The sequence below is a fragment of the Alligator mississippiensis genome, chromosome 3, assembly GCF_030867095.1.
Source record: "Alligator mississippiensis isolate rAllMis1 chromosome 3, rAllMis1, whole genome shotgun sequence".
Lineage (NCBI taxonomy): Eukaryota > Metazoa > Chordata > Crocodylia > Alligatoridae > Alligator > Alligator mississippiensis.
The window spans coordinates 118,946,204-118,971,421 of NC_081826.1; the positions used below are offsets into that span (position 1 = coordinate 118,946,204).

The following is a 25,218-nucleotide window of genomic DNA, read 5'->3' on the forward strand; positions in this document are numbered from 1 at the left end:
GGGTGCACACCTAAAATTCCACTAGGATAACTTTGTACCTCTCCTCCATGAAAAATTATCTCTTGGTAAATGCAACCAATGCCTTCTCATATAACCCATTTGCTTCTTTCTTCCAGGCCAGGCATTATGCTGCTAGTAAAATTCTCTTCCAGGTCTCTCCTAAAATAACATACTACCCCAATCACATTACCTGGCAGGGGAGATACCATGACCATGATGGCGGTGGGGGAAATACCCTGACCGAGGTAATACAATTAAAATGGCACTGTGTAGTGGAGGGTTGCACCCATGTCTGCTTGTGGACAGAAACCCCTATGACAGCCTCTATTGTTACCTTCCCACTGGCCAGCTTCTTGTGGGAGGATCTTGGCAACATACCAAGTTTATGGAAATGGGAGACTCCTCCCTAGCTTGCTCCTGCAACCCTCTGGCTGAGGGCAAGTCAAACTCGGGGGCATCCAAACCCCAAGCTTTTGGGCTTGGGACTGCACAGAGGATGCCCGTCAAAGGGTTTGGAAGCATCTGAAGCCCCAGGCAGGGGTGGAGGGTGTTTGCCAGTAGTAGAGCCACATTTGGTTCTTGAATGACTCACAGATTTGGCATTGATTTGGCTGATTTGACATGGAACATGAAAAAGGCTCCTGGATTGGAGGATGGGGCTGAGCAGCCCCAATATAAACCCAGGCCCTGAGAGCTGAGCAGGCAGTTGCTGCAGGGAGCCAGAAGAAGAACATCACCAGCTGGAGTTGCTACTCCCAGAACACCTGGAGGTTCAGGGTAAGAACTATGGGGATGGAGAAGATTCCTAGTCCTGGAGAATGACCGAAAACTACACCCTTCTGGGGTTGGATGGTGTGGTAGGGCTGCCTGTGGTGGAGTGGTCCCCAGGAAATGCCACACCAGTGTCTCCCTAGTGAAAGGTGAGTGTAGGGTACTGTATAGCCTCACCCCCCATAATCCATAGAGGGGACAGGTGAGGGGTCCAAGCATTGTTTATCAGGCCTGAGACCCAACGGGCTTAAGGCCTAGTGGCCCTGGTGAGGACGTGTGAGAAGGCTGCATAGAGTAGGGTCTGCATGGGTGGGCTTGCAGGACTGTACGTAGACTGGCCTTAGAGACTGAGTGAGCTGGGTTTGGAGGGCCCGAGAAGGTAGACCCATATGAAAGAGAGAGGGCAAACAGCTCATTAACCTGACCAGAGAAACCCTCGACTGGTCAGTGCTGGGGCCAGGACCAGAACGGTTGAAGGGCCAGAGCGCCAACCGTGAGGGATGCCCAGAGCCAAGGGTCTGGGGTTCTGACTGGCCTAGAGACGAGGCCAGGGCCCGTGTGGCCAAAGGTCCCAGAGGGGGCCGCTGCCAAGAGGGAGAAGGGTTCAGGGAGCTTGGCAGCCCAGAATGAGGAAGGAGTAGGCTGCCTGAGAAGGAGGGATCCAGTTGGGGCCAGGCAGGCATAGAAGAACTACTACTACTTAGTTACATCAAAGGTGTGGCAGGTGAGGTGAGTGGGAGGACTGCCCTAGACAGGTGGGCAGGCCAAAGATTAGACCAGCCTGAGACAGCCCCCTGTAACAGGGACGGTCCTTGGGTGGTCCTTCCAGGGTGGTGGAAGGCTGGGGCTAATGGGGCCCTGACTGTGAAGAAGTTTTTCCTAGAGTGTAGCCTGAGGCCGTCAGGCAGGTAGTTGAAAAACTAACATTACTGATCTGGTCCTGTGCACCTATTTTTTCTATCCCAAATGTTTCTTTTCATGCCTTTCAAATATTGGCAAGCCTGAGTGAGCCTACATCAGAGCCTCTGTGTAAGAAGAATAAGATGCTCCAGGGGGCGGTGGAAAGGGAATACAAGAAACAGCATCCCATGACTGAAAATGATTTTTCTTATCCTCTCCTTTCCTGCCCTCAGCAGGGAGAAGAAGTGGTAAAAAGAGTTCAGAGGAGCCCTCAGCACCGGGGCAGATTCATCACGTGTTAAATCTGTGTGTATGGGTGTTGCATTATCGCATGGTAAATCCGTGTGTGTGTGTGTGTGTGTGTGTGTGTATGGAATGATCACGTGTTAAGTGTGTGTGGCATTACCGCAGGTTAAGTCCCCGTGTGTGTGGCATTGTCGCGTGTTAAGTCTGTGTGTGTGTGTGTGTGTGTGTGTGTGAGCATGGGTACGAGATTATCACGTGTTAAGTGTGTGTGTGTGGGAGTGTGGCATTACCGCAGGTTAGGTCCGCGCGCGCGCGTGTGTGGCATTGTCGCGTGCTATGTCCGTGCGTGTATGCCCGCGTGTGCACGTGCAACCACCGCGCGTGAGAACCCCGCGTGCGGCCCCAACCGCCCGGCGCTGCGCGCTCCTCCGCGGGCCCCGCCCCGCCGCCCCATTGCTTGGCTCCCGCCGCTTCCGGGAGCGGGCCGCCCGAGCTCGCAGTCGCTGTTGTTGTTGCCGCCGCTTCTCCTCCTCCTCCTCCTTCTGGCAGGTCGCAGCGGTAGGGCCCCGGGGCGGGGGGACCCTCCTCCGCCAGCCGCGGGGGCCCCTTGTGGCTGCAGGGGCGGGGGAGGCGGTGGCAGAGATGGAGCCGGCTTCCGAAGGTGTCCTGGGGAGCGCTGCTGCCTCTGGCACGCAGCAGGGTCTAGGCGGGCCCGTGCCGTGGTGCTGCTGGGCACCGGGTGGCACTGGGCCCTGCTGCTTGAGCCGCCTGGCGCCGTGCTTTATCTGCGTCCTGGCTGGGCAAGCTGCAGCCTCCTCAGGTGCGGGAGAGTACAGCCACAGATTGGACATCAGGGAGAGAAGAGCGGAGCAGCAGATCAGACAGGGGGTAGGGGTCTGAGTGGCACTGAGGCACGGGGCTTCATCTGTGGCGCGCTTGCCTAATTGGAGACCACGAGGGCTCTAAAACTGAAGCCTGCCGCCGAAGTGTAGGAGGCAACCAGCCCTTGCAGTTAGCTTTCTTCCTTGGTATAAATCTATGGTAAGTCTTAAAAGACTTGCCTTAAAGTAGGATTTCTCTGCTGACGATTTTGCATTCTGAATCCTGGCAGCAAGCTCTCTCGCCTGGAATTTCAGGAGAGTCTGTGGGCTGACAATTGTACTGGAAGATATTTTTGAAGGGGTGGGCCCACACGAGTAAAATTGCACTGGAAACTTAGAGGTTAAATTTGGACTCACTGCATGCCTTGCACGTCTCCCTGGTTCCCACCTTCTGTTTTCCTCTGTTCAAATAGAGTTAGGTGTGTTGCTGACAATGTGGAAGGTTCGGATAGATCGGTAGTCTCTGGTGTAAGTGCACGCTATGAGAGGATTAAGGTAGCCACAAGTACTTAGAGGTGTAGTGTTGGACCCCCATACAAAACCCTGCTGAATTAGGAAGCTATATTGAACTTGTTGTAGGATCAGGGATTTTGTTATCAAAATGATTGTCGTGTGAACATTTCTTTTTCCATTCAAGGGAAACAGATGCAGAATTGCATATACAATTCTTAGTATCAGATGACTGTTTAAGATGCAGAAAACACTGGAGTACAGAAAAGAGAGTGGTGTTGACTTTCATCCAAGAAGAGATGAATGTGAATTGTTTGTTACAGTATTTGTTGTTTGCTTTTGACAGCACTGTTCTAGGGTAGGCCCTTTTTATAACCATCAAGAGGTGTGATGTGTCCCATGGTGGATTTGTATAATGCAGTAGACAAGAGGCTGTAACAGAGTTAAGTTGTACATGTCTTTTTAACCAAAGAATTTAAGAACACAATAGCTTTCTTGTTCATTTCTTTTTTAATGAACATATTCTCTCTCATTATGTACAACTTTGACATAATCATACAAACCTAGATGGTGAGGTTGGGAGTACAGTGCAGAATCTGAAAACAAATGAGCAGTCTATTAACTGGCTTCAGCTAGACAATATGTGAAATAGGCCTTTGGAAAGGATTTAAGTCTGAAAACTATGAAAACCTCTTGTTTTGCAAAAGGGATAACATGGGGAAGAGGAAAGCCATTTTCAGGAGAAGATTTTTGGTGGAAGTGTCTTTAATCTGGCAGACAAAAGCATGGGAAGATTCCATGGTTGGAATCTGGAGTTTGACAAAATGAGGTTGTGGGTGGGATGGCAGTTATGAAGCCGGGGCTATGCAAAAAATAAAAAGGAAAGTGAACTGTTCAGGATGTGAAAGTATTAGGGGACAGACCTCAAGGACAAGAAGTCTCAATTTAGCCCGGTTTGGAGGAGGAACAGGTTTTTCCCTTAATGGAAAATGGTTTTTCCTGCCTCTACTCCGAATACCTCTCATTGTTTTTTGTGGATTTCTTTAAGGATTGTGACTTCATTAACTATGGTATTTCAGCAGCATCAGAGGCCAGGATTTTACCACTGCCTGTCTGTGCTATATTGCAATGTTGTTCTAGCATTTTAGAATCTCAATGTGTATTTTTTTTAAAGTATCTCAATCCTAAAAAAAAGGAAGGGGGGTTTTATTTGTTATCAAGTTAATTCTAAAACGGACTTGATTTTTGGTTTTGATGTTATTTTTTAGGGTTTTTTCCTAGCTCAGTGCTTGGTGAATGGAAGGAAAATACTTTTTTATGACCAAAAAGCTGGTGGCTATTGTCAGAATCCATTCTGCAGCATGCCCTCCAAAATATTTACTTTAGACCCAAAAAGTAATTCTAATATAAGCAACTCTCAGGAAACTTGCCTTGTCATGTACTCCACAGAACAAAAGGAAATATGATATTGCTTTGGAGGAAGTCCCAATACTGGTCTTTCTGAAATGTTTCATCCTCTTTTGGGTTATGTACACACTTGCTATTTGACCAAGGAAGAGGAGCTCCCATTATCTTGCTGTAGCAGGTATCAGATTAACCAGATCTAAAGGAGCCAGGGTCTAGTATGCCTAAATTCCCATGGCACATAAACAAAACACTGGAGCATTTGTCTTGGTTTCCCCCCCAACAACCATAAAAATATTATGCTTAAATGGAAATTTAAGTCTGATGGAAAAAGTGTTCTTCTAATAGGATTATTGTAAAGAGGAAACAACCTAGGATTTTACTTCCTAACATTTGCCCTCGAGTTGTTTTTAAGGGAGCTTTTAGTACATATTGTTAATGATTTAAAAACAATTTCAAAATCAAATAGCATCAAATATTTCTACTACTCCTAAATGACTGCCTCACTCCTAGGACTGTAGTGAGTGTCATTTGGTAACTTGCTTACCCAAAATATGGAGGGTTTTGACAAACTTATTTTTTTTCCAATCAAAAGGCAACATGATTGATGGGCAGAGCACTGGGGAAAAAATTTGTCAGTGGGGTTTAGGATCAATCAGGCCTGTAATTTGCTGTCTTGTGTCTTCTGCTTCCATGGAGAACAGAACAGGTACCAGCACTGAGATTTTTCCCTTTTTTCTGCACTCTCACTTATATCAAGCCTGCATCATTTTGTATAACGGCCTTTAAATAACGGCAGAATAATATGTGACCCCGAAACCACAGGACTTTAAAATGGTGACATGTTTATAACGTTCATTCTGATGGTAGGGGCTAATTCCAGTCCAGAGACTAAGGAGAAGTGGCTTGTACATCCTGTCTTCTTTTGCTGCGCAGCATAGATTACAGTATTCTATAGCAAGTCCCTAGTTTGTGTCCTGGCTACTTGACACACAGGCTTTGTGTCAGCTAGGGAATTGCTTCCTCCCACCACCAGCATGCTATTTAATGCTAGAACATCAGTCTTTTATTCTTTATAGCATGGGTGAGCAAAGTGGCAGATTTGGCTGATGGCCCGACTCCATTTCCCAGCAGCCCTCGACCCAGCCGGTCTCCCTGGAGACCCTGGGAGCAGTGGCACTGTGACATCGCTGGGCCACAGAACTGGTGCTCTGCCCCAACTCCACAGTCATGGCTCTGTTGCTCCTGGGGTTTCCACAGAGAGTGGCCCAAATTGGCATGGTCAGGGCGAGTGGCTGGGTGGGGAGCTGCTCTGGGGCTGGGATCTTGTATTGGTGACAGCACAGGGTCAGAGCCATGATCTGCTGCCTGCATGCCCCTGCCTGTGGAACCCGCATTTGTCACAGGGCCTTGTGGAAAGTGGACTGTGGCTCTGCCCCATCCCCCCGCAAGATCCCAGAGGCTCCTGGCCACCTGCCTCACTCTGGGCAATGACCCCATCCTGGCTGCATGTCCTGCCTGGCAGTAGGTGCAGGGCAGATGGGCTCGGGTGCCCAGGCGGTGGGGCTGGGTCCGGTGGTGGCAGCCAGAAGGAGCTGTCTCCACAGACTGCTGGGAAATGGAATCTGCCGCAGGCCCGATTCAGCACACAAACCAGCACTTGCCCGCCCCTGCTTTATGGTAGAAAGTAGATGGAAGATGTATTCTCTGGTCCTGCCTCTATTTCTGTAGACGAGAGGGGTGTGAGCAGCCCGTTTGAAAGGGGTGGAGTACTTGCCCAATGTACACACTGCTATAGGCTGACTAACCACTTCCTAATCATATATTGTTTCAGCAATCGAACCAAGAGCTGTTGTAATGTAACTTTGGCATTCAGCATACGAAGTGAGTCATGGCAGATGAGTCAAGCCAGATTTATATTAGTGATTTCACCCTGTACACGTTAATCTCTGTGTGTTGTTGGCCATGAACTTTAACTTTTCAACCTCCCACTAAAGGTTTTCAAAACCTTCTAGGAAGATCTGTTTTGTAGCCATTTTGCTCCAAGTAATGATAGATAATGATGGGTTGGGCAATAAGTGTGTTGCAAACCATAAGCAAGAGGTTTCAAACTTGGAATCAAGTGGCACCACAAAAAACCTACCATTTGCCCTGTTCTAATTGTTTCTATTAAAACGTCCCATTTTAAACAAAATAGCCTTCCTCACAGTAAGCAGCTAACTCCTAAAACAGCCAGACATGCTGATGATAAGTGTGTAAGCCTGAAATTCATGTCATGGCCCTGTGGAATGCACTACAGGACATTAAGTGACCTTCTAAAAGGCTAAATAATCTTTGCCTGACTTAAATTTATATTTTTTTTGTCACGACAAGTTTGGTAATCTGTTGGGTTTGGCAGCTTTTTCCTCACCTTTCAAGATTTGCACCTTGCACTTGATTTTCACGATCAAGTATAAAACTGCCTTGCTGGCAAAGCAGGATACTTATTAGTTCAACAGCTGTCGGGAACATGACCTCAGAATCCCAGAAGGTTAATAAAATACTAGGAAGAGGTAAGTTAGCTTCTGGTAAAGGATTAGTCAGCGCTAGTAATTAATAATTTCACTGCATTTATTCTTTGTCGCAAACCATTTAATGTCAAATGGCAATTAATATCACTTAAATAGCCCTCTTCAGATTTTGGCTGCAGGTTTTTTCTGGAGTCTTGTCTGCTTTCTTAAAGAAAGTGTCCAAGGAAGTTTGGACAGCTGTTCTCCAGGGAGATGAGCGATGCAGCAAACTTGTTCGCTGGCGTGCCATGGCGATGGATCGAGCGTCAGTTGAAAGTTGAAACTGACGTCACAAAATCTAAACAGGGTATCAATTTATAAGTGTTGTAAGTGCCCTTCGTTGTAACTATAACCATTATGTCAAGGACTGCCTGTAATAGGTTACCTGGCTCCCAGCCACGTGTATGAATTACTGAAACAACAGGGTTTTTTAACTGAGTTAAACTAAGCAGGATCTACCTCGGGGGTGGGCAAAATATGGTCCACAGGCTGGATCCGGCCCATGGATAGACTTTGTCCAGCCTGCAGTGGGTCCCTCAATCTCACGTGGCCCAGGCACCATCCAGCCCATGGCACATCATGCCACCCCCTGGGCACAGCCAGGCTGGAGCACCTCCACATCTGGATGTTGAAATGATACTCTCTGTTATGAAACATGAACTGGATTGGATTTGAGGTTTTTTTCCTTAAACTGCAACAGAATTACTAAAAAGACAGTTTATTTTTCCTTATGTATCTTATGTATTTTTCCTTATGTATCCAATAGGGCAACTTATTCCTGCTGACTTCTGTTAGACTCCCTGGCACGCAGGCTTGTATGCAACACGTCTTGTGTGAACACAAGTGAGCTGAAGATACACGCAGCTTATACAGAGCTATTTATATAAGGTGAGAATTCGTACTTCTGCCTGTTCATAACTAAACTTTCTCCTCTTAGACATGTAAGCAGTTTTCTTGGTGTACTCAAGGGAAAGATTTCTTTCAAAATGAAAGCAATTACAAACAAGGTACAGCAGCATCTTTTCGGTCTTAAAAGGTATTTGTAAGTACGTGAGATGATGTTCTTTTCCACCTGTGAAGTCTTAATGGCTCCATCACCAGAGCCTGCAAAATTGTCAAAACCTTTAATGTATTCTTCAGTACCCCTGTGAGGTAGGTCAAACCTACTCTTGCCATTTTGGAGATGTGAACCTGCAAAACAGATACTAAGGATTAGATCCACCAAAGGACTTGGATGCTTAAAGTAGGATTTGCTTCTTTAAGAACACTGTGAGAGGAGGTAGGGCTCCCCTTCTAGTGACCTGCTCGGTGGTCAGAAAATTTCCCCAGGATGTAGGACACTTGGGCTTAATTCCCCTCTCCTCTTGCTTTGTCCTCCTCTGACTAGGTGCATCTTTTAATTCTCTTCTGCAAAGTGGAAGTTTTTCAATTGGAGGGGTAGAGAGTGCCCCCACTCCAAACTAAGCAGCAGACTATAGGTTGAGCACAGCTTTGAGGCAGAAGATGTGTGTTTGAACCCCTTAGGAAAAGAAGTTGTATTTGCTGAGCTAGTGGATAAAGGGGGCACCACCTCCTCCATTTTGAAAGGAAGTAATGGCCCACACCTTGCTCAGCTTTTGAATGAACCTGCAGAAGGGGGTGGGGTTCAGGGTTATGAATCCTGAGCAAAGGAAGATACTGACTAGTAAGACACCTAAGTTCTCCCCCTCTCCAAGGCTTTTAACACATCCTCAACATTTTCTTTGGACTCGTACCTCAGTGCGTTAATAGATCTCACTCTGAAACTCCCAACTTTCCAGATGAATTGTGTATGTATAGCCTTGGTGCCTGACTCGGGTTGGAGAGTCCACTGTCAGGACCAGGCCCCTAACCAAACTTAGTTGTGGCTTAGTTGTGGCTAAATACCTTGCCCAATCCTGCACAGGAAATCTTTGAGGTATCTCTTCCCAGGAAGGGCAGGGAGCTTAAACCATGTATCCTGGCTAGTGCTGTCTAAGTAACATTCTTCGCAGCTCTGCAACTGAACTGATAAAAATAGGGCTGTTTTGGGTCAGATGAAATATTTCATTTTACAGTGTGTCTTACCTTTAAAAATAAACTTGGCTGTTGATAGACATTCCTCTAAAGGGACCTGATCCACAGTCCCAACAATTGTACCTCCTGTCACGCCATATGTGCAGACATTAGATTCCAGTTGCACCTTACTTGCTAGTGCTGGGAGAACCTGGGATCACTTGCTGACATGCCAACCCTAGTCCTGTCTGGCAGTCTGCACCGCTGCTAGCCACAGTTGAAGCAGCCAGGCCAGCAAGGGAAGGAGGAGAGGGAAGGACAGGAAGTAAACCAAGCCATTGTGCTGGCCTGGCACTCCCTGCAGCCCTCAGCCTAAGTGGGGCAGGAGCAGTTTTGGGGCTTTCCCTGCCTCTGGCTCAGTTTGGGCCAACAGCTGCAGTGGGCACGTCCCTCCCTTCTTGCACAGAGGTAACCCATGCTGGAGCAGGGAAGAGAGGAATGGGGGGTAGTGCTTGCACTGGAGTGGGGGTGCTGGTACCAAGATCAGTGGCAGTGCTGGGGAGCCTTACCTTCTTTGAGGACTCCAGAAACTCCCTGACAACAGCTGCCATGACTCAGTCTGCCTGCAAAGGAGTGGGTAAGGGTATCCATATAAAGTACAGATTCAAATAATCATGTTTTGCAGTTTGGATTAAAGCAAAATCAAGCCTTTTTTTGTATTTTCTTACAGGTTCTGAACTATGGATACCCTCAGTGCAGCTAGTACTTCTTTTGCACTCAGTCTCTTCACAAAGCTGAGTGAAAATGCCAGCACAAAGAACGTATTCTTTTCTCCCTTTAGTATTTCCTCAGCCTTGTCAATGGTTTTTCTGGGTACAAAAGGTAACACTGCAGCCCAGATGAAACAGGTATGTTTGGAAGAACTTGAAACACTAAACAAATGTTTGTATTTGAATCTGAGCAGCAGATCCTCTGTGTGCTTTGTACTTGCATAAAGCTCTTGTTGTCATCCTAGTGTCCCTGTATTCAAAATTCTGCATTTTGTATCTCATAAGCAACACCTTGTAGAAAAGAGCTCTCTAGCTGAATTGGATATTCTCTTCAGCTTAGTCCTTTGGATATTCTCTTCATCTTGGTATCAGATTGCACCAATAATCTAGAAATGTAAATGGACATAGCATTTTCTGGAAATCCATCCCTTTTTAATATGTTAAGGTGAACAAATAAAAAAAAACTACTTGCTTCTGCAAATCTTGGGTGGATTACTAAAAATGTAATGGCAAATCTTGATCTAGTGCTCTAGAAAAAAAGAGGGCCTAAAGCAAGAAGAGCAGGGAGCCAAGTATGGAGCTCCAAAATTCAGCTGAGCAGTCCAGCAAAGACGCAGGCAGAATTCAAGACTTAGAAGTAATAAGACATAGAAAATACAGGCATACTTGAAAGTAGCAGGATCAGTTGAGGTCAGGGATCAGGTCAATCTCTCTACAAAAGGCTTTTAGAGAGGGGGAATTTGGTATTGTAGGTATGTGCAATGTAAACCATGCCTCAGGTACTTTTGACATTTTGGGATTCTCTTAATGGGGGTGGGGGGCGGAGAGTGGGGTTAACATAGTCCCTTATAGGTTTTCTGACATAAAAATTATGGCTGCTTGCAGAGGTTTAAAAAAAAAAAAAAAAAAAGGCGGCACTTTATTTGGACCCAGCTCGCCCAGTGTCTTTACAGAGCACTTCAGCGGGGCTTTTTTGGCAGTATTATCTAATAGCTGATTGAATCAGCTTTAGCTAAAAGCGCCAAAAAGCCCCGCGGAAGTGCCTGAACTGTACAGATGCTGCAGAGCTGGGCTGAAATAATGCACTGCTGCTTCTTGTAAGGTGCTTTTTGTTTTTTGTTGTAACATGTGCAAGCAGCTTATGAATTTAGAAATTAGATTTCAGGCTCTCCAACTAGAGCACTATTCAATACTTGGCTTCTGGGAACATGTCTAAACTTTCACCTTCTATAATGTGCATTTTAACCCCACCTGAATTCCTTAGGATTTAACCCCACCTTAATTCCTTAGAACTGATGCTCATTGTATTTTGTGCAATGATTCAATTGCTACCATGCTTGCAGGTTTTGCTGAACTTTACATGTCCTTGTAGTAACATTTTCCTACTCTCGTAGTGGGTGGGAACATTCTTTAACTCCTTTGGAAAAAAATCTCTTCTTGAAAATAGCATCCTACACAGCAGCTCTGTTAAAATGGTGGCATTCACATCAGTCTTTTTGTAATGTATTTGTTTAAGGAAACCAAGTATTTGAATAGATATGTGGAAAAATAACTTTATTCACAAGATTACTTGAAGTCGAGCTGCATTTGAACTTTAAGTATTGATTCCAAATAATAATAAACACAAAGGCACTCTGCTTTTTTAATACTGCTATATATCTGAAATTCTTCCTTACGCTTTGTGGGACTCGCCTCAGATTGACACCTCACTTGAAAGCATAGACATGCAAGGTACCTGATCTAAATCACGTTAGTTTGAAACCTTGCCAGTGGTGTTATGTCCTGTCACAGACTACATTTGATTGAATTGGGTGATTAAATGTCCTGTGAAGGTCATTTCACCACTGATCTGTTCATCTCCCTTGTTGATAAAAATGGCTCTTTTGGAAGCCTCCTTAGGTCTTTGACTCTTTTGACTATTTTGGCAGTCTACTACATCCCAGTGCAATAAGCTGTTTTTTCCCTTTGAAAAGCCTCTTCAGGATGTTTTCATTCACTAAAATGTTTAATACTAGGAAAATTGCTAATGAGTTCTGTTCTATTAAATTCCGATTGTGTTTAAAAAAAGGGAGGCGTCAGAAAAAAAAACGTTCTGGAGTATTAATTTTACGGTACTTCAGTGCAGTTGTCTAAAATGAAATGACAGCCAGAGCTATTCTTGAATATATTCCCAAGAGACTTCTTGATAATTTATTGCAATATCAGCTGCTCCTTTTTATTAAGGAGAAGACGGACTTGGGGATGGAACAAAGCAAATATGAAATAATGTTACAAAAAGTTGCTTTTAGAAGGCTGAGACTCTGACCCTCTTTGAAAGAAGCAAGGACAATAGTAGAGCCCTATGGTAATAGTTAATTGTAGGCTGAGTTGTAAAATGAAGCTGGAAGCTCTAGGTGAATGACTGCTTACAGGCATAATGTAAATAAATATCATGGTTAAAAAGAAATCAACCTACTAGTTTTGGTAAGTAACAATTATGATTACAAAGTAAAAAAATAAGGGATGTTTGCCCTCCACATTATATATAAAATAAGCACCTTTTTTCTTTCCTCCTGCAGGATGTCACTGTCCTTGTTTATGAGTCTGTCTCATGGAAAATTTACATTATCTTTTTACATTTATGTGTCTCTTTTTAATTGGATGTGGTGACATGCTTGGTATGGATATAAAAAAATTATTCGGAATTTCTTTTTGGAAACAGAATAATTTTCAAGCCTATGACGCTTGGTTAAACTGGAAGCTGGGGCCTAATTAGAGTAGTGGAAAATTCCTAAAACAGAGATGATAGCTGAATTGCTGCAGCAAGCACTCACAGACCCTGAATTGCTGAATCAACTAGTACCTAATAAAGTCCACCTTGGAATGTAATAACTACCCGAGAGTTGCCTTAAAAATAAGAACCAATTACTCTGTGCCTGGCTGATTTGGTGTTGGACAAGATGCTCTAGAATGTAATAAATGAATGATGTATGTATGTGTGTAATGTGGAAAGAATTAAGTTACCAGAAGACTCCTGTTTGGAGCAGGACTGCCAAACTTCTAAGTGGCCATGAGCTACACCATGGGGGTAGGGTCGTGTGCCCTGTTGGTGCTGCATCCCATGTGCAGGCACCGCACCCTCACCTGCAGCTGGGAGCTCCCATGCTGCCCTGTAGTGCACTGTAGTCATCCCAGCTCCACCTTCAGCTGTAGTCATCCCAGCTCCACCTTCAGCTCCCTGAGCTCTGGGTTCCCCGAGCGTTGTGGGTTGTGCCACATGGCACTGCCCCACCCTCTGGGGCAGAGGCAGGAAGCAGAAGCTCGTGGAGCCTGTAGTTCCGGGCTACTACTGCAGCCAGAGCAATGGGAGGAGTGGCGGCTGAGTGGGAGTCCAGGGGCTGCAAATTAACCTCTTATGGGCTGCATGCTGCCCTTTGGCTGCCAGTTGGACAGCACTGGTTTAGAGCCTGATTGATAATTTGGGTAGTATCTGCATGAACAGAAGAATGTGTCTATATGACTAAGTGTGGGCAACTTTGATTGGAATCGTGTAGATAGAAAATGCATAATTTTGGAAGCCTTAAGATCTTTGTGCCCTTGCACTGATCCCCATATCGGTTGGTTTAGTCACCTGAATGATAGCAAGTAAAAGCTATTCAGGTTTATACTTAGTGCATTTATTCAAACCCACAGCATTGGGGCTGCATTAAGTGTCCACGGAGGTTGCAGAAATGACTTCTCTTTAAACTGTCCAGAAATGTTTGGTTTTATTGCCTGAAAGTGCACAAACTCCCTCTGAGTGAGCCGAGCCCTCATGTTGCTAACCCTTCACTGTGACCGACTGTATAATGCTTTATAAGTGTTTTCTTTCCCTTACTGGGAAAGCTTCTCTCTTGTATAGGGCTTCCTTGAATGTTCAAACTACAACTTTCGTCTCTTACATTGGTGAAAGGATTATATTGCCTTCTAGATAAAGTAGTGCCGATTAACTTGAGCCTTTCTAAATACAAATCTCTCTCTTTCTCTAGGTGCTTTGTTTAAGCAAAGCAGAGGATATTCACAAGAGTTACCAGCCACTTGTCTCAGAAATTAACAAACCAGGCACTAAGTACACACTTAGAACTGCCAACCAGCTCTATGCAGAAAAGACGCATGAATTTCTTGCAGTAAGTAAATATTCATTTTGTGGGTCTTGTACAATTAGGTACACGCTATCCTTCTGCTTCTGAGTGCAAATAAAGGTGTTACTGTTTGGTTTGCTAAAAATGAAAACTGTCTCCAAACATAATCCTGACATTTCAGTTCATCTGAGGTGTCTCTGTTTGGTAATGCATAGATCTGAACTCTTCAGACCTGGAGCAAAGTGTTCTTGGTGAAAGAGTCCAGTTATTCAGGATTCCATTAATATTTGTTATATTTTTGGCCTGGGTTCTGGATTGAAGGCTTTTTCCTAGTTGGTGGTTGAGAAGGATTAAACAGGGAAATGGATATTGTTGTGGGTTATAAGAAGTATTTTGTAGGTTTAGGATTATTGTACTTAACTTGTCTCACTCAGGAGGCTCATCAAGGGCATGCAGTTTTTAGCAAGACAGAAGAGGGACTGAAAAGTTTTTGAAGGCTTACCTAAAAATGATGTGGACTCTGCTATATAGGTTCCCCTTTTAACATGAGAATCAGAGGCATGTTTCTGAACAAATGTTACTCTGTTTTTTTTGTGCCCAGAAAATTAAGAAGTCCTTTGAAAATCTCTAAAGATGTAACAATATTTGTTTTTCATCAAGACTCATCCCACCAGCTTCCCCAGTCTGTAGTAACTTATTTACTAATGGGCATTTAGGTAGGCATGAACTTGGATCACAAGTTTCTTCAAAGTTTAATTATTTAGTTACTGTAAATTTTAAATTTGGCATAATTTTAGCGTTTAGTTGCTAAAACAGAAGAACTTACTTTGTCTTTCCAATTTACATACTATGTTTTTGATCTAGCCATAGGACAACTGACCTGATGGCACTTGCACATCAGGCCTTTCATAAGGCTTTTTCTGTTTAAAAGGATTGCACCTGAAGAATAGATGGTTATAGGCCAGATATACCGTAAAAAATCACTTTGAAGTAGTGACCCTGGGTTTCACCTGACCTAAGCCAGGATTACATTTGGAAGAATTACAAAAAATGCTTCCATAGACAGGAGTTTATACAGTTTTATGCTGTCCCACTGAAGCAATTTATTCTCTATGCCACTCTATTGATCTCAGTAATGCAGATACTCGGACTGAAAATGTAATGACAAAAGACCTAATTTCAAAAGTGAAGGGCTGGCATAGAAATAATTTGAGTTATGTTAGAGAGAACTATTTTATGAAACTTTGAAGAATAGCATGGAGGAAGAAATATATACTCTCAGTGAATTTAAGAATCCCTTAATTGTTCACCTGAAAATTATACTGTTAAGATAGTATCTGATTGCTTGTCATAGTCATTTACAGAGTCGTGTCAGAAATTCTACCATGCAGCATTGGAACAAGTTGATTTCTCAAATGCTCCAGAAGACTCCAGAAAACACATAAATGCCTGGGTAGAAAAAAAGACTGAAGGTGCGTGACTTGCAGAACTCCTAGACAGCCAAAGCTTGCATAACAAGCAATGGACATAGCAAGTTATAGGAAGGATTAAAAAAATGGTTTCCTACAGTTTCTTCCTCTATGGATGGTAGAAAAGATTGTGTATCAGATGTTGATTAGCTACATGTCTATCAGTTTAAAAACTAGTCTTCTTTCAATGTATCCTAAAGGTAAAATCCAGGATCTGCTGGCTCAGGGAATTATTAATTCGTTGACCAAACTAGTTTTGGTGAATGCCATCTACTTCAAAGGCAACTGGGAAACCCAATTCTGCAAAGATCACACAAAGGAAAAACCATTTAAAATTAACAAGGTATGAGATGGGGGGGGGGGGGGAATCAGTAAGATGCACTGCCCTTAACTCAGAAATATAATGAGTTAGGGCTTCCCTAACCAATCTTTACAATTCCATCTCCTTTTTTATTCCCTAATAAACACATTTGACAGGAAGCTTTCTAGCAAATATTTAAATTTAATGTGGCCTTTCTGTTGCCTTCATTCTGTCATCTTTCCTATGTCTTTTTGGAGTTGGGGGGAGGTAGCTTAGAACTTAATTACCAAACATAAATGCCAATAATGATCTCTGGAAGAAAAAATGTGGATAAACTGTTGAACATTTGAAGAATTCTACAAAATGCTGGTATACAACATTTTTCAGTGATCAGAAATGCTGGAAATCATTTAGCCTTTCTGGTTTCTAATGTCCTGGGTGTTTTTTTTTATGTACAGAATTTCTATCTCATTTTTGCTACAAACTAAAATTGCAAACAGTAGTTGTAAACCTCACATCTCATTAATGCACTAAGGATTTTGTATGCATAAATGTCTGTGTAGGTTTTAATTCTCTTGCTTGTATAAGTAAGGAATAATTTCACTGAAATCATTAGAACTGCACCAGTGAGAAAAGAATCTGGCTCTTATTGACTGTAAAGTGAAAAGATTTTAAATATAATGTCTCTAATCAGAATGAGACTACTCTGCTTTAAAATAGATTTCCTGTATTTGGTCTCCAGGCAATTTAGATCAAAAAATAATTTCTTGTTATTGACTAATCCTGCTTCATGCAAATTCCCACATCTGAAAGCATAATATGTATGCTACTCCAGAGTAGCAATTACCATGGTGACAGACCAGCCCTACTCCTTGCAGAAGATCACCCATAGTTAGGAAGTTGTCTCCAAGTGACATTAACAGGGACAGGCAACTTGACCCTCTTCTAAGAATTCAATTCATTTATAGAACAAGAAACACTGCATGAAAGTGGAGCCCCCCATGGTTGTTTTGTGAGCCTTCTTTCCTAGAATGAATGCTGATATTCCCTCTTAAGCTGTCAAAGGTGCACTTTCTTGTAGAAGGAATTGTATTGTCCACCTTGGTTCATTACTCTGCTAAGCAGTGTGCAGGTTGCTGTGCATGCTTACTCAGTACTCGTGTGGCTATTTAAACATCAGTGTTGCACAGGGAATAGAAATGTGAACTTTGCATAAGTGCCAAAACTGGCAGTTACACAGTTGAAAAAATGCCATTTTGATGTGTAAAGTAAAGTACCTTAGGGTATTAGTGCCAAACCTTCCTTCCAAGCCTTTTTATGAAAAGAGCCTTAAGTTATATTGCACAGGACTTCCTTCTCTCCCCCCCCCCCCCCACTTTATTTGGACAGTTTGGTTCTACTGTCCTTCTCCATCGAATATTAGGCCACAATGAGATCATGAACCAAATCTTCAAAACAGGAGGAATTGGCTTGTGCTGCCTAAGAGTATCTTTCTTTTTATGAATGATTATTTGTGTGTGTGTGTGTGTGTGTGTGTGTGTGTGTGTGGTATGTTCCTGAGGTACTATACATCTCTCAAATCATGTGAGTTGAACACAGCTGTCATGGCAGCTAGCCCACAACTGTGGAACCCATTTTACAAGATTTAGCGATATCTGCAGACCTCAGTCCTTGCAAGACTTGCTTTTTTATACTTAGTCTATATTGGATAACCTGTCACTGGTGAACTAAAGAATTGTCAAGAGTTGATTTCAGCCAGGTAGTCCCAAATTCACGGAAGTTTAGAAGGGACCTCATGAGATTGAGTCCAGCCCTCCTGCTCTGGGCAGGAAAGACTGCTAGGTGTCAAATAACCCCTGCATGGTGTGCATCCGGTCTCCTTTTGATGCTTTCCTAAACTTGCTGGCAGCCCTTTAACACATTAACAGTCTTATCAGCATCCTGTCTTTTTCCCATCAGTTTCCTACTGTTAATCTTCTCCAAGAGTTGTTTTTTTTTTCTCCTGTTCCTTTCCCAAGACCTGGTCAAATCATCAGGAAAAGGTGGTTGCACTGTTCTTTCTCCACTCCCGCTTCTTCCTGCATTGATAGGTGTCTTGATAGACAATACTGGCAACATTCACATGTGACCATGTTTGCCATTTTAAACTCAAATATTCAAACTCTTGTTTAGCAATCCTTAAATTTAAGGTAGAGGTTGTTAAGGGCTCTAAACTTTTAGGCCAAATCTTTCCTTGAATGACAGGGAGTGAAAGAATAAATTAGCATATTGTTTTGATTGTCAGCTCTTTTCCCCCTCAAAGAGATCCATAAAAATTACAGACCAGGTTCTTGGGGTAAATCCAATGTCTTTTATTAGACCTACTAAAATAGTTGGAAAAATTCTTCTTTGCAAGCGTTCAGGTACGAACACACCTCAGGCTGAGGAAGGGTGTTTGTACCTGAACGCTTGCAAAGAAGAATTTTTCCAACTATGAATTGATCTAATAAAAGATATCAGATTTACCCAAAGAACATTGTCTGTCCATGTCCTTAGACCAACATGGCTACAACCTATACCCATGAAAATTTCAGTTGATTTTTTTTTTTTTATCAGCACGGTTGACCAATCCTCAAATCGAAGAGATCTGACTGTAAAGCCAGATAACCCTACGGACCATACTGCCTGATTTGCTAACCATGCTGTTTAGTGTCATCTGCTTCAGTGGGGTGAGCTCAGTTCACATTGGGAAAAGCCACAGTGGCTTGTTGACCCAGATTGCCCATATCCAATATCAAATTGGATATTGAAGCCCTAAAACTAGGGCAGTTTGGATTCAGGGTGTTGGTTCTGTATGTCATATGAAATCTGAATGTTGAACTACAGTTCAGTTCTGCTTTTTCAATAAGGGCGTGGCATTATTTAAACTAAACAGTTTCTGTTCTGTTTAACTAAAAATATATTTTGCTTGACATGGAATTGTAGGCTGAAGACAGTATGGTGAGCCTTGGATGAAATTTGTCTTTCTATAGAGTATCTTCTTTGTTTTTAGTTTGGCATGTTTGGTGTATTTAACTTTTTAGATCCTTTCCTTGGCTTCTGATTCAAGGACCAGGTTATATTGGGAGAAAGGTGGGATTTTTTTATTTGTTTGGGTTTTTTCCTAAAATTGAGCCTGAAAACATGGAGGGGGCTTATATGCAGAGGTGACTTCTTATTGAAATAGCATGCTAATATTAGCTTATGCACCATACAAAAATGGCAGGAAGTAGTAAAAAATAAAATAGGTAAGTGAAGGGAAAAGTGATTGTATTTGGCATTAATCGCCTCAGAACTTGAATTTAGTTGTTCTTACAACAGTAAACATGGCACTATTTTAGACAGTGCCTTTTGTATTTCTGAGACAGCAGGGCTTAAGTAAGAAATGGCTAAACATAAGACCTTCCCTGTCTATTTCAAGCAAGTACGAAAACAGGTCAATAAAATTGACTTATTTGTCAAGAATAAACAGCATAGGGACACAGAAGAATGCACACTTGCCTAAATGCAGATTCCACAGAAAGATTTCATATAATCCCATTCTTAATTAATAAAAGTAATGGTTCCCCCCTCCCCTTTTCAAAAGGTCAAAACAATGACCATTTCCCTACAAAATCTTCTTTGTCCAGTTTGTTTTCAAATATCTCAAATGATGTCCCACTTTTCCTTATTGTGTACCAATACACTAGCTTTGTAATACTTATTGACATACTTGTATATTTTTAGAATGAGAGCAAACCAGTGCAGATGATGTTCAGGAAAGCTAAATTCAACATGACATGCATAAGAGAGTTCCAAACCAAAATCCTGGAGCTCCCGTATATTGATAATGAGCTGAGTATGATCATTTTGCTTCCTGATAACATTGAAGATGAAACCACTGGCTTGGAAAAGGTAAGACACTTTTACCACATGCTAACACATCTGAAATATCTTGCTAGGGAAGTGAGTTTGGTTAAGTCCTATTGAAACCTCTAATTCAAATCTCAGTCTCCTAAATCACCAGGTTTAGCAAAGGAGGCAGTGGGATATGATTTTTGTGCTTAGCAATGGATACCTTCAAGTCAGCCGGCCCTGACAATCTTCACCCCAGGGTACTCAAGGAGCTGGCGAGCATCATAGCCCAGCCTCTAGCGCGGATCTTTGAAAACTCTTGGCGCTCTGGTGTAGTGCCCGAAGACTGGAAGAAGGCCAACGTGGTGCCTATCTTCAAGAAAGGGAGGAAAGTGGATCCGGCTAACTATAGGCCCATCAGCCTGACTTCTATCCCGGGGAAGATCTTAGAAAAGTTTATTAAGGAGGCCATCCTTAATGGACTGGCCGACGCCAACATCTTAAGGGATAGCCAGCACGGGTTTGTTGCGGGTAGGTCTTGCTTGACCAATCTCATTGACTTCTACGACCAGGTGACCTATCACCTGGACAAGGGAGATGAGATTGATGTCATATATCTTGACTTCAAAAAAGCCTTCGATCTGGTGTCCCATGATCGTCTCTTGGAGAAACTGGCCAATTGTCGCCTTGGGTCCCCCACGATCCACTGGCTGGAAAATTGGCTCCGGGGTCGGACCCAGAAGGTAGTAATTGATGGAAGTCACTCATCGTGGTGTCCTGTGACCAGTGGGGTCCCCCAGGGCTCTGTCCTTGGACCCATACTGTTCAACATCTTCATTAACGATGTGGACACTGGAGTCAGAAGCAGACTGGCCAAGTTCGCCAATGACACCAAACTTTGGGGCAAAGCATCCACGCCAGAAGACAGGCGGGTGATCCAGGCTGACCTGGACAGGCTCAGCAAGTGGGCGGATGAGAATCTGATGGTGTTCAACGCCGATAAATGCAAGGTTCTCCATCTTGGGGAAAAAAAACCCGCAGCATCCTTATAGGCTCGGCAGTGCTATGTTGGCTAGCACTATGGAAGAAAGAGACTTGGGGGTCATCATTGACCACAAGATGAACATGAGCCTGCAATGCGATGCTGCGGCTAGTAAAGCGACCAAAACGCTGGCTTGCATCCATAGATGCTTCTCAAGCAAATCCCGGGACGTCATTCTCCCCCTGTACTCGGCCTTGGTGAGGCCGCAGCTGGAGTACTGCGTCCAGTTTTGGGCTCCACAATTCAAAAAGGATGTGGAGAAGCTTGAGAGAGTCCAGAGAAGAGCCACGCGCATGATCAGAGGTCAGGGAAGCAGACCCTACGATGACAGGCTGAGAGCCCTGGGGCTCTTTAGCCTGGAAAAGCGCAGGCTCAGGGGTGATCTGATGGCCACCTACAAGTTTATCGGGGTGACCACCAGTATCTGGGGGAACGTTTGTTCACCAGAGCGCCCCAAGGGATGACGAGGACGAATGGTCACAAACTACTACAAGATCGTTTCAGGCTGGACATAAGGAAGAATTTCTTTACTGTCCGAGCCCCCAAGGTCTGGAACAGCCTGCCGCCGGAGGTTGTTCAAGCGCCTTCATTGAACACCTTCAAGATGAAACTGGATGCTTATCTTGCTGGGATCCTATGACCCCAGCTGACGTCCTGCCCTTTGGGCGGGGGGCTGGACTCGATGATCTTCCGAGGTCCCTTCCAGCCCTAATGTCTATGAAATCTATGAAATACCTTGTGTCCCAGTTGAATAAGTCTCAATTAACATGATGTACAGAGTTCCTGAAGAGAGAGACACACCTTGACGAGGGCCACGTGGATTCAGGCTAAAGACGGAACATGGCAAGCAGTTTTTCAAAGGGGTTTGTGGAGTAACTGCTGTGTTCACAAAAACCATTTAATGTTTGACACATCTTCCTTTGTAAAACTGTTGCAGGTTTAAGAAGGTGCCCCCCATAGTACCTAATAGTCTGTCTGAAGGCTGCTTCACATGACAGTCTTAAAGATGCTCTCCATTCCAGAGATATATGCCATACTGTGATAAGGTTGTGTCGTGGAAACACACACAGAGTACTTTTGGGTCAGGTCAGCAGAAGCTTTTATTCAAAAGAAACTACAGCTGTAGGGGGAGTTCCAAAGTGACATGGATTTCCCAAGCACTTGGAAGGGGTCCCCCCCCCCAAGAGCAAAATCAGGAGGCTTATATACTTTTTAACAGTCGCTTACAACTCACGTGATCATATAGTGAAATTAGCATGAAAAGCGGCTATAATATTACTTCATTATTTCTTTGCTGTTATCAGGATGGGAATTATGGGGGAGATAGGGTTAGTTCACAAACCTCCTTCTTGCACCTGGAAATCTACTTTGTACGTACTTTTTTTTTTTTTTTCTACCTTCAAGGCCGCGGTGAGCGAAGCATTTGCAGAAGAGTTACAAAGAACAAACACTTGCCCTTATCTGTTCTACTGTACCGAGCCAGCAATTCTACACAAAGCGGTTATGTCATCTTATAACTAAAATAATCAAAGTTTAAGGCATATATTTTTTCTGATTCCACAGTTGCCAAAGGATGATTAAATAGCAGGGTTGCACTAACATTTGCAACCTCTGCTACATGTTAAGTCAATGTAGTCTTGTCACTAACATGATGCCAAGAAGGGCATTTTTGTGGTTAAGTCAGTGGTCTGTGATTTAGGAGGTCTGGGTTAGATTCCTAGCTTTACCCTAGACTTTAACCAAGTGTTGTCCCATCTGTGTCTGAAGTTTTCCATATATAAAATGGGACTATTCTCATAGAGTAAACACTAATAAGATAGTAAGGGTAGGTAAGGGCCAGGGACTGTTATTTAGTATGGATGTGTACCATGAAAACCACAAAGAGGCCTTTAATCTCACCTGGACTATCTAAAAACAAATATGAATTTTTGCTTAGCATTACTTTTGGCTTCGTAGTTCAGCAGCAACATTTTAACTGTAGCCCTGGGGAAGATGCTCATCTCTTCTGTGCAGATGCATGAACAGTGGTCACTGTTCACTTTGTTTAGTACTTATGGTGTTTCACCCATGTGGGTTTGGTTTTGTTTTTTTCCTCTCCTTAGCTGGAAAGAGAACTTAGCTATGAGAAACTTATGGACTGGATAAATCCAGAAATGATGGACTACACAGAAGTGGAAGTTTCTTTACCCAGATTTAAACTAGAAGAGAATTACGACCTGAAGACTTTGCTGAGCAGCATGGGAATGCCTGATGCATTTGACCAAAACAAGGCAGACTTATCTGGAATGGCAGGCAACAAAGACCTATATCTGTCGCAGGTGGTTCACAAGTCCTTTGTAGAAGTGAATGAAGAAGGCACTGAAGCAGCAGCTGCTACTGCAGCTGTAGTCATGATGCGGTGCGCAATGATTGTACCCCGGTTCACGGCAGATCATCCTTTCCTCTTCCTTATCCGCCACAACAAAACTTCCAACATTCTGTTCTTTGGCAGATTTTGCTCCCCGTAAGAGAGAAATGCAACAGGTACCCCAGTAAAATTATCGCTGCTACTATTTAAGGTCTGTTTTGGCTATGTGCAGCAAGATTCAAATTCATAATGAGCTTTAACTACATAATGCCTTGACCTCTGTGCCTTGACCACTTTCTACAGTGTTCTACGCAAATACAATCATAGCTTTAACTAACAGGTTCTCTTGGGGGACCTAAAATGGTGCCTTTTCATGGCTTCCTGGAAGATGCCTTTCCTTTTTTTTTCTTTCTGTGTCTAAGTTCTGAGTACTTTCACCTTTAGCAATATTTGAGTTAGCCAGAACTTCCTTGCCCAGTGTTCACTTCCTTTTTCATAAGAAATTACACTTTCACAGATATGGTTCTCATCCATGGGATTGCTAAACAGATTTTACAAGCCACTTGCTAAGATGCAGAAAAAAGATTGTTTGCTTGACTTTTGTTTGACCTCCAACTGTTCTTTGCTCTCTTCCCTTCCAGAGTAATTGCTGCATGTTGAATTTTGTCCCCAAACAACAAAAGGAACTTGGGCAACTAAATAACAGATTTTGTTAAATGAACAGTTGTGTCTGCACTTGGGAATGGCTGAGCAGTGACTGGGGACAACATCCTGACTCCACTGATATCAATTCTAGAATTCCTGATAAAAGTCAGCGGAGCCAGGATTTCATCCCAAATTTGTGTACCACGTATTGATCTAATTTGGTTTCTTGAATTCTCATAAAATTACTTAATATGTAATATGTGGAAAAAAACCTTACAAGATATGTTATCATTATATCACAAGCGCTTTGATATTCGTATCTTTAATATGACAAAGCAGAAAGACAAAAATATTTAATTAAGCAGTTTGTAAGACTGACACTACCAAAGTCTGCAGCTGAAGTGTCCTTATTAATCCAGCAGTTTGTGCTGTTTATATTCCTTGAACCAAAAATAAAGAACTAATACAAAATGATGTGGCATTGTTGCTTCTCTTTAACTAATAAACTGCAGCTTTTCATCTACAGCGTGACCCAACCAATTAAATATTATACATTCCCCAAACAGTATGGCACCCACTATCCCTTTGGGAAAGCAAAAATGAAAATGGTATTAGCAGGAGAGGGACACAGTATGGCTGCTGGGATAGGCAAGTCCCTTATGATTATGAGCCAAACATTATATTCTGCATGCAAGAACAGAGTCAATAGGGCTGTGTGAAGCTTCAGTCACTGATTCGATTTGGCCCGATTCGGTGGCCGAATCTCTGAATCCGAATAGAATCAGGAGCCCGTTTAAACTCTTTGAATCGATTCAGAAAGATTTGACGATTTGGACATAGACACAGACGATTTGGATATAGACACAGAGAGGTACCAGGTAGCTCTTGAATGCTGTGATGCTGGGGCAGATGGAGCATCGCATAAGAGCATGGGGGGGTGGGGCCTCAGCACACTTGGCAGTAGACCCGGAAGTGGAAACACTTCTGGTCCACTTCCAGGTGCACCAGGAAGTACACTGATTTCCCCCCCCCCCCCCCCCCCCCCCCCAACACCCGGCTCAGTGACTGGTGCCTCCTGGATCTGGGGGGGGGGCACGTGGAGTCCCCCCATGGCCAATCGCCGAGCTGTTTAAAGAAAAAACATTTAAAGCTGTGTCTATGGCCGAATGACTGATTCTCTGAATTAGCATCAAATCTTCAGATTTAGATTCGACTGAATCGAATCGGGACAGAGATCCAAATCAATTAATCAAATCACTCCCCCCGATTCGGGTCGAATCCAAATTGAATACAGCCCATTTTGCACACCCCCAGTAGTCGAGGAGACTTTGTCAGCCAGTATTCATTTCAGTTGTGTGGCTTCATTGGGTGTGCTATTGCCATTGAACTTGACTAGCACCCAGTAAGCAGCAGGGAAAATCTAAGCCTTGACAGAAGTCTGGGTGGAGAGAAGGGGTGGCTGGGGGCCTGTATTGTAG

General features: G+C 43.5%; 1 protein-coding gene across 5 annotated transcripts; it reads left to right on the plus strand.

The window, feature by feature from the left end:
* Nucleotides 1-2,366: 2,366 nt before the first annotated feature.
* Nucleotides 2,367-24,214, plus strand: LOC106737123 (serpin B6-like). Of its 5 annotated transcripts, none has more exons than XM_006276930.4 (8): nt 2,367-2,475; nt 7,968-8,089; nt 9,945-10,122; nt 13,992-14,129; nt 15,439-15,556; nt 15,754-15,896; nt 19,599-19,766; nt 22,851-24,214. In XM_006276930.4, the coding sequence occupies exons 3-8, from the start codon at nt 9,955-9,957 to the stop codon at nt 23,253-23,255; spliced, it is 1,140 nt and encodes a 379-aa protein (XP_006276992.1). In that variant the 5' UTR covers nt 2,367-2,475; nt 7,968-8,089; nt 9,945-9,954; the 3' UTR covers nt 23,256-24,214. The 5 variants fall into 5 exon arrangements, with proteins under 5 accessions (XP_006276992.1, XP_059580318.1, XP_019346067.1 ...); XM_059724335.1 differs by lacking the exon at nt 22,851-24,214 and adding an exon at nt 22,153-22,844; XM_019490522.2 differs by having other exon boundaries at nt 2,382-2,466.
* The last annotated feature ends 1,004 nt before the right edge of the window (nt 24,215-25,218 follow it).

Coding starts and splice junctions, on each gene's coding strand:
- LOC106737123 (XM_006276930.4), top strand. CDS start 9,955: ATGGATACCCTCAGTGCAGCTAGTACTTCTTTTGCACTCAGTCTCTTC. Junction 15,557..15,753: donor GGTAGAAAAAAAGACTGAAG/GTGCGTGACTTG, acceptor TGTATCCTAAAG/GTAAAATCCAGGATCTGCTG. Junction 15,897..19,598: donor AACCATTTAAAATTAACAAG/GTATGAGATGGG, acceptor GTATATTTTTAG/AATGAGAGCAAACCAGTGCA.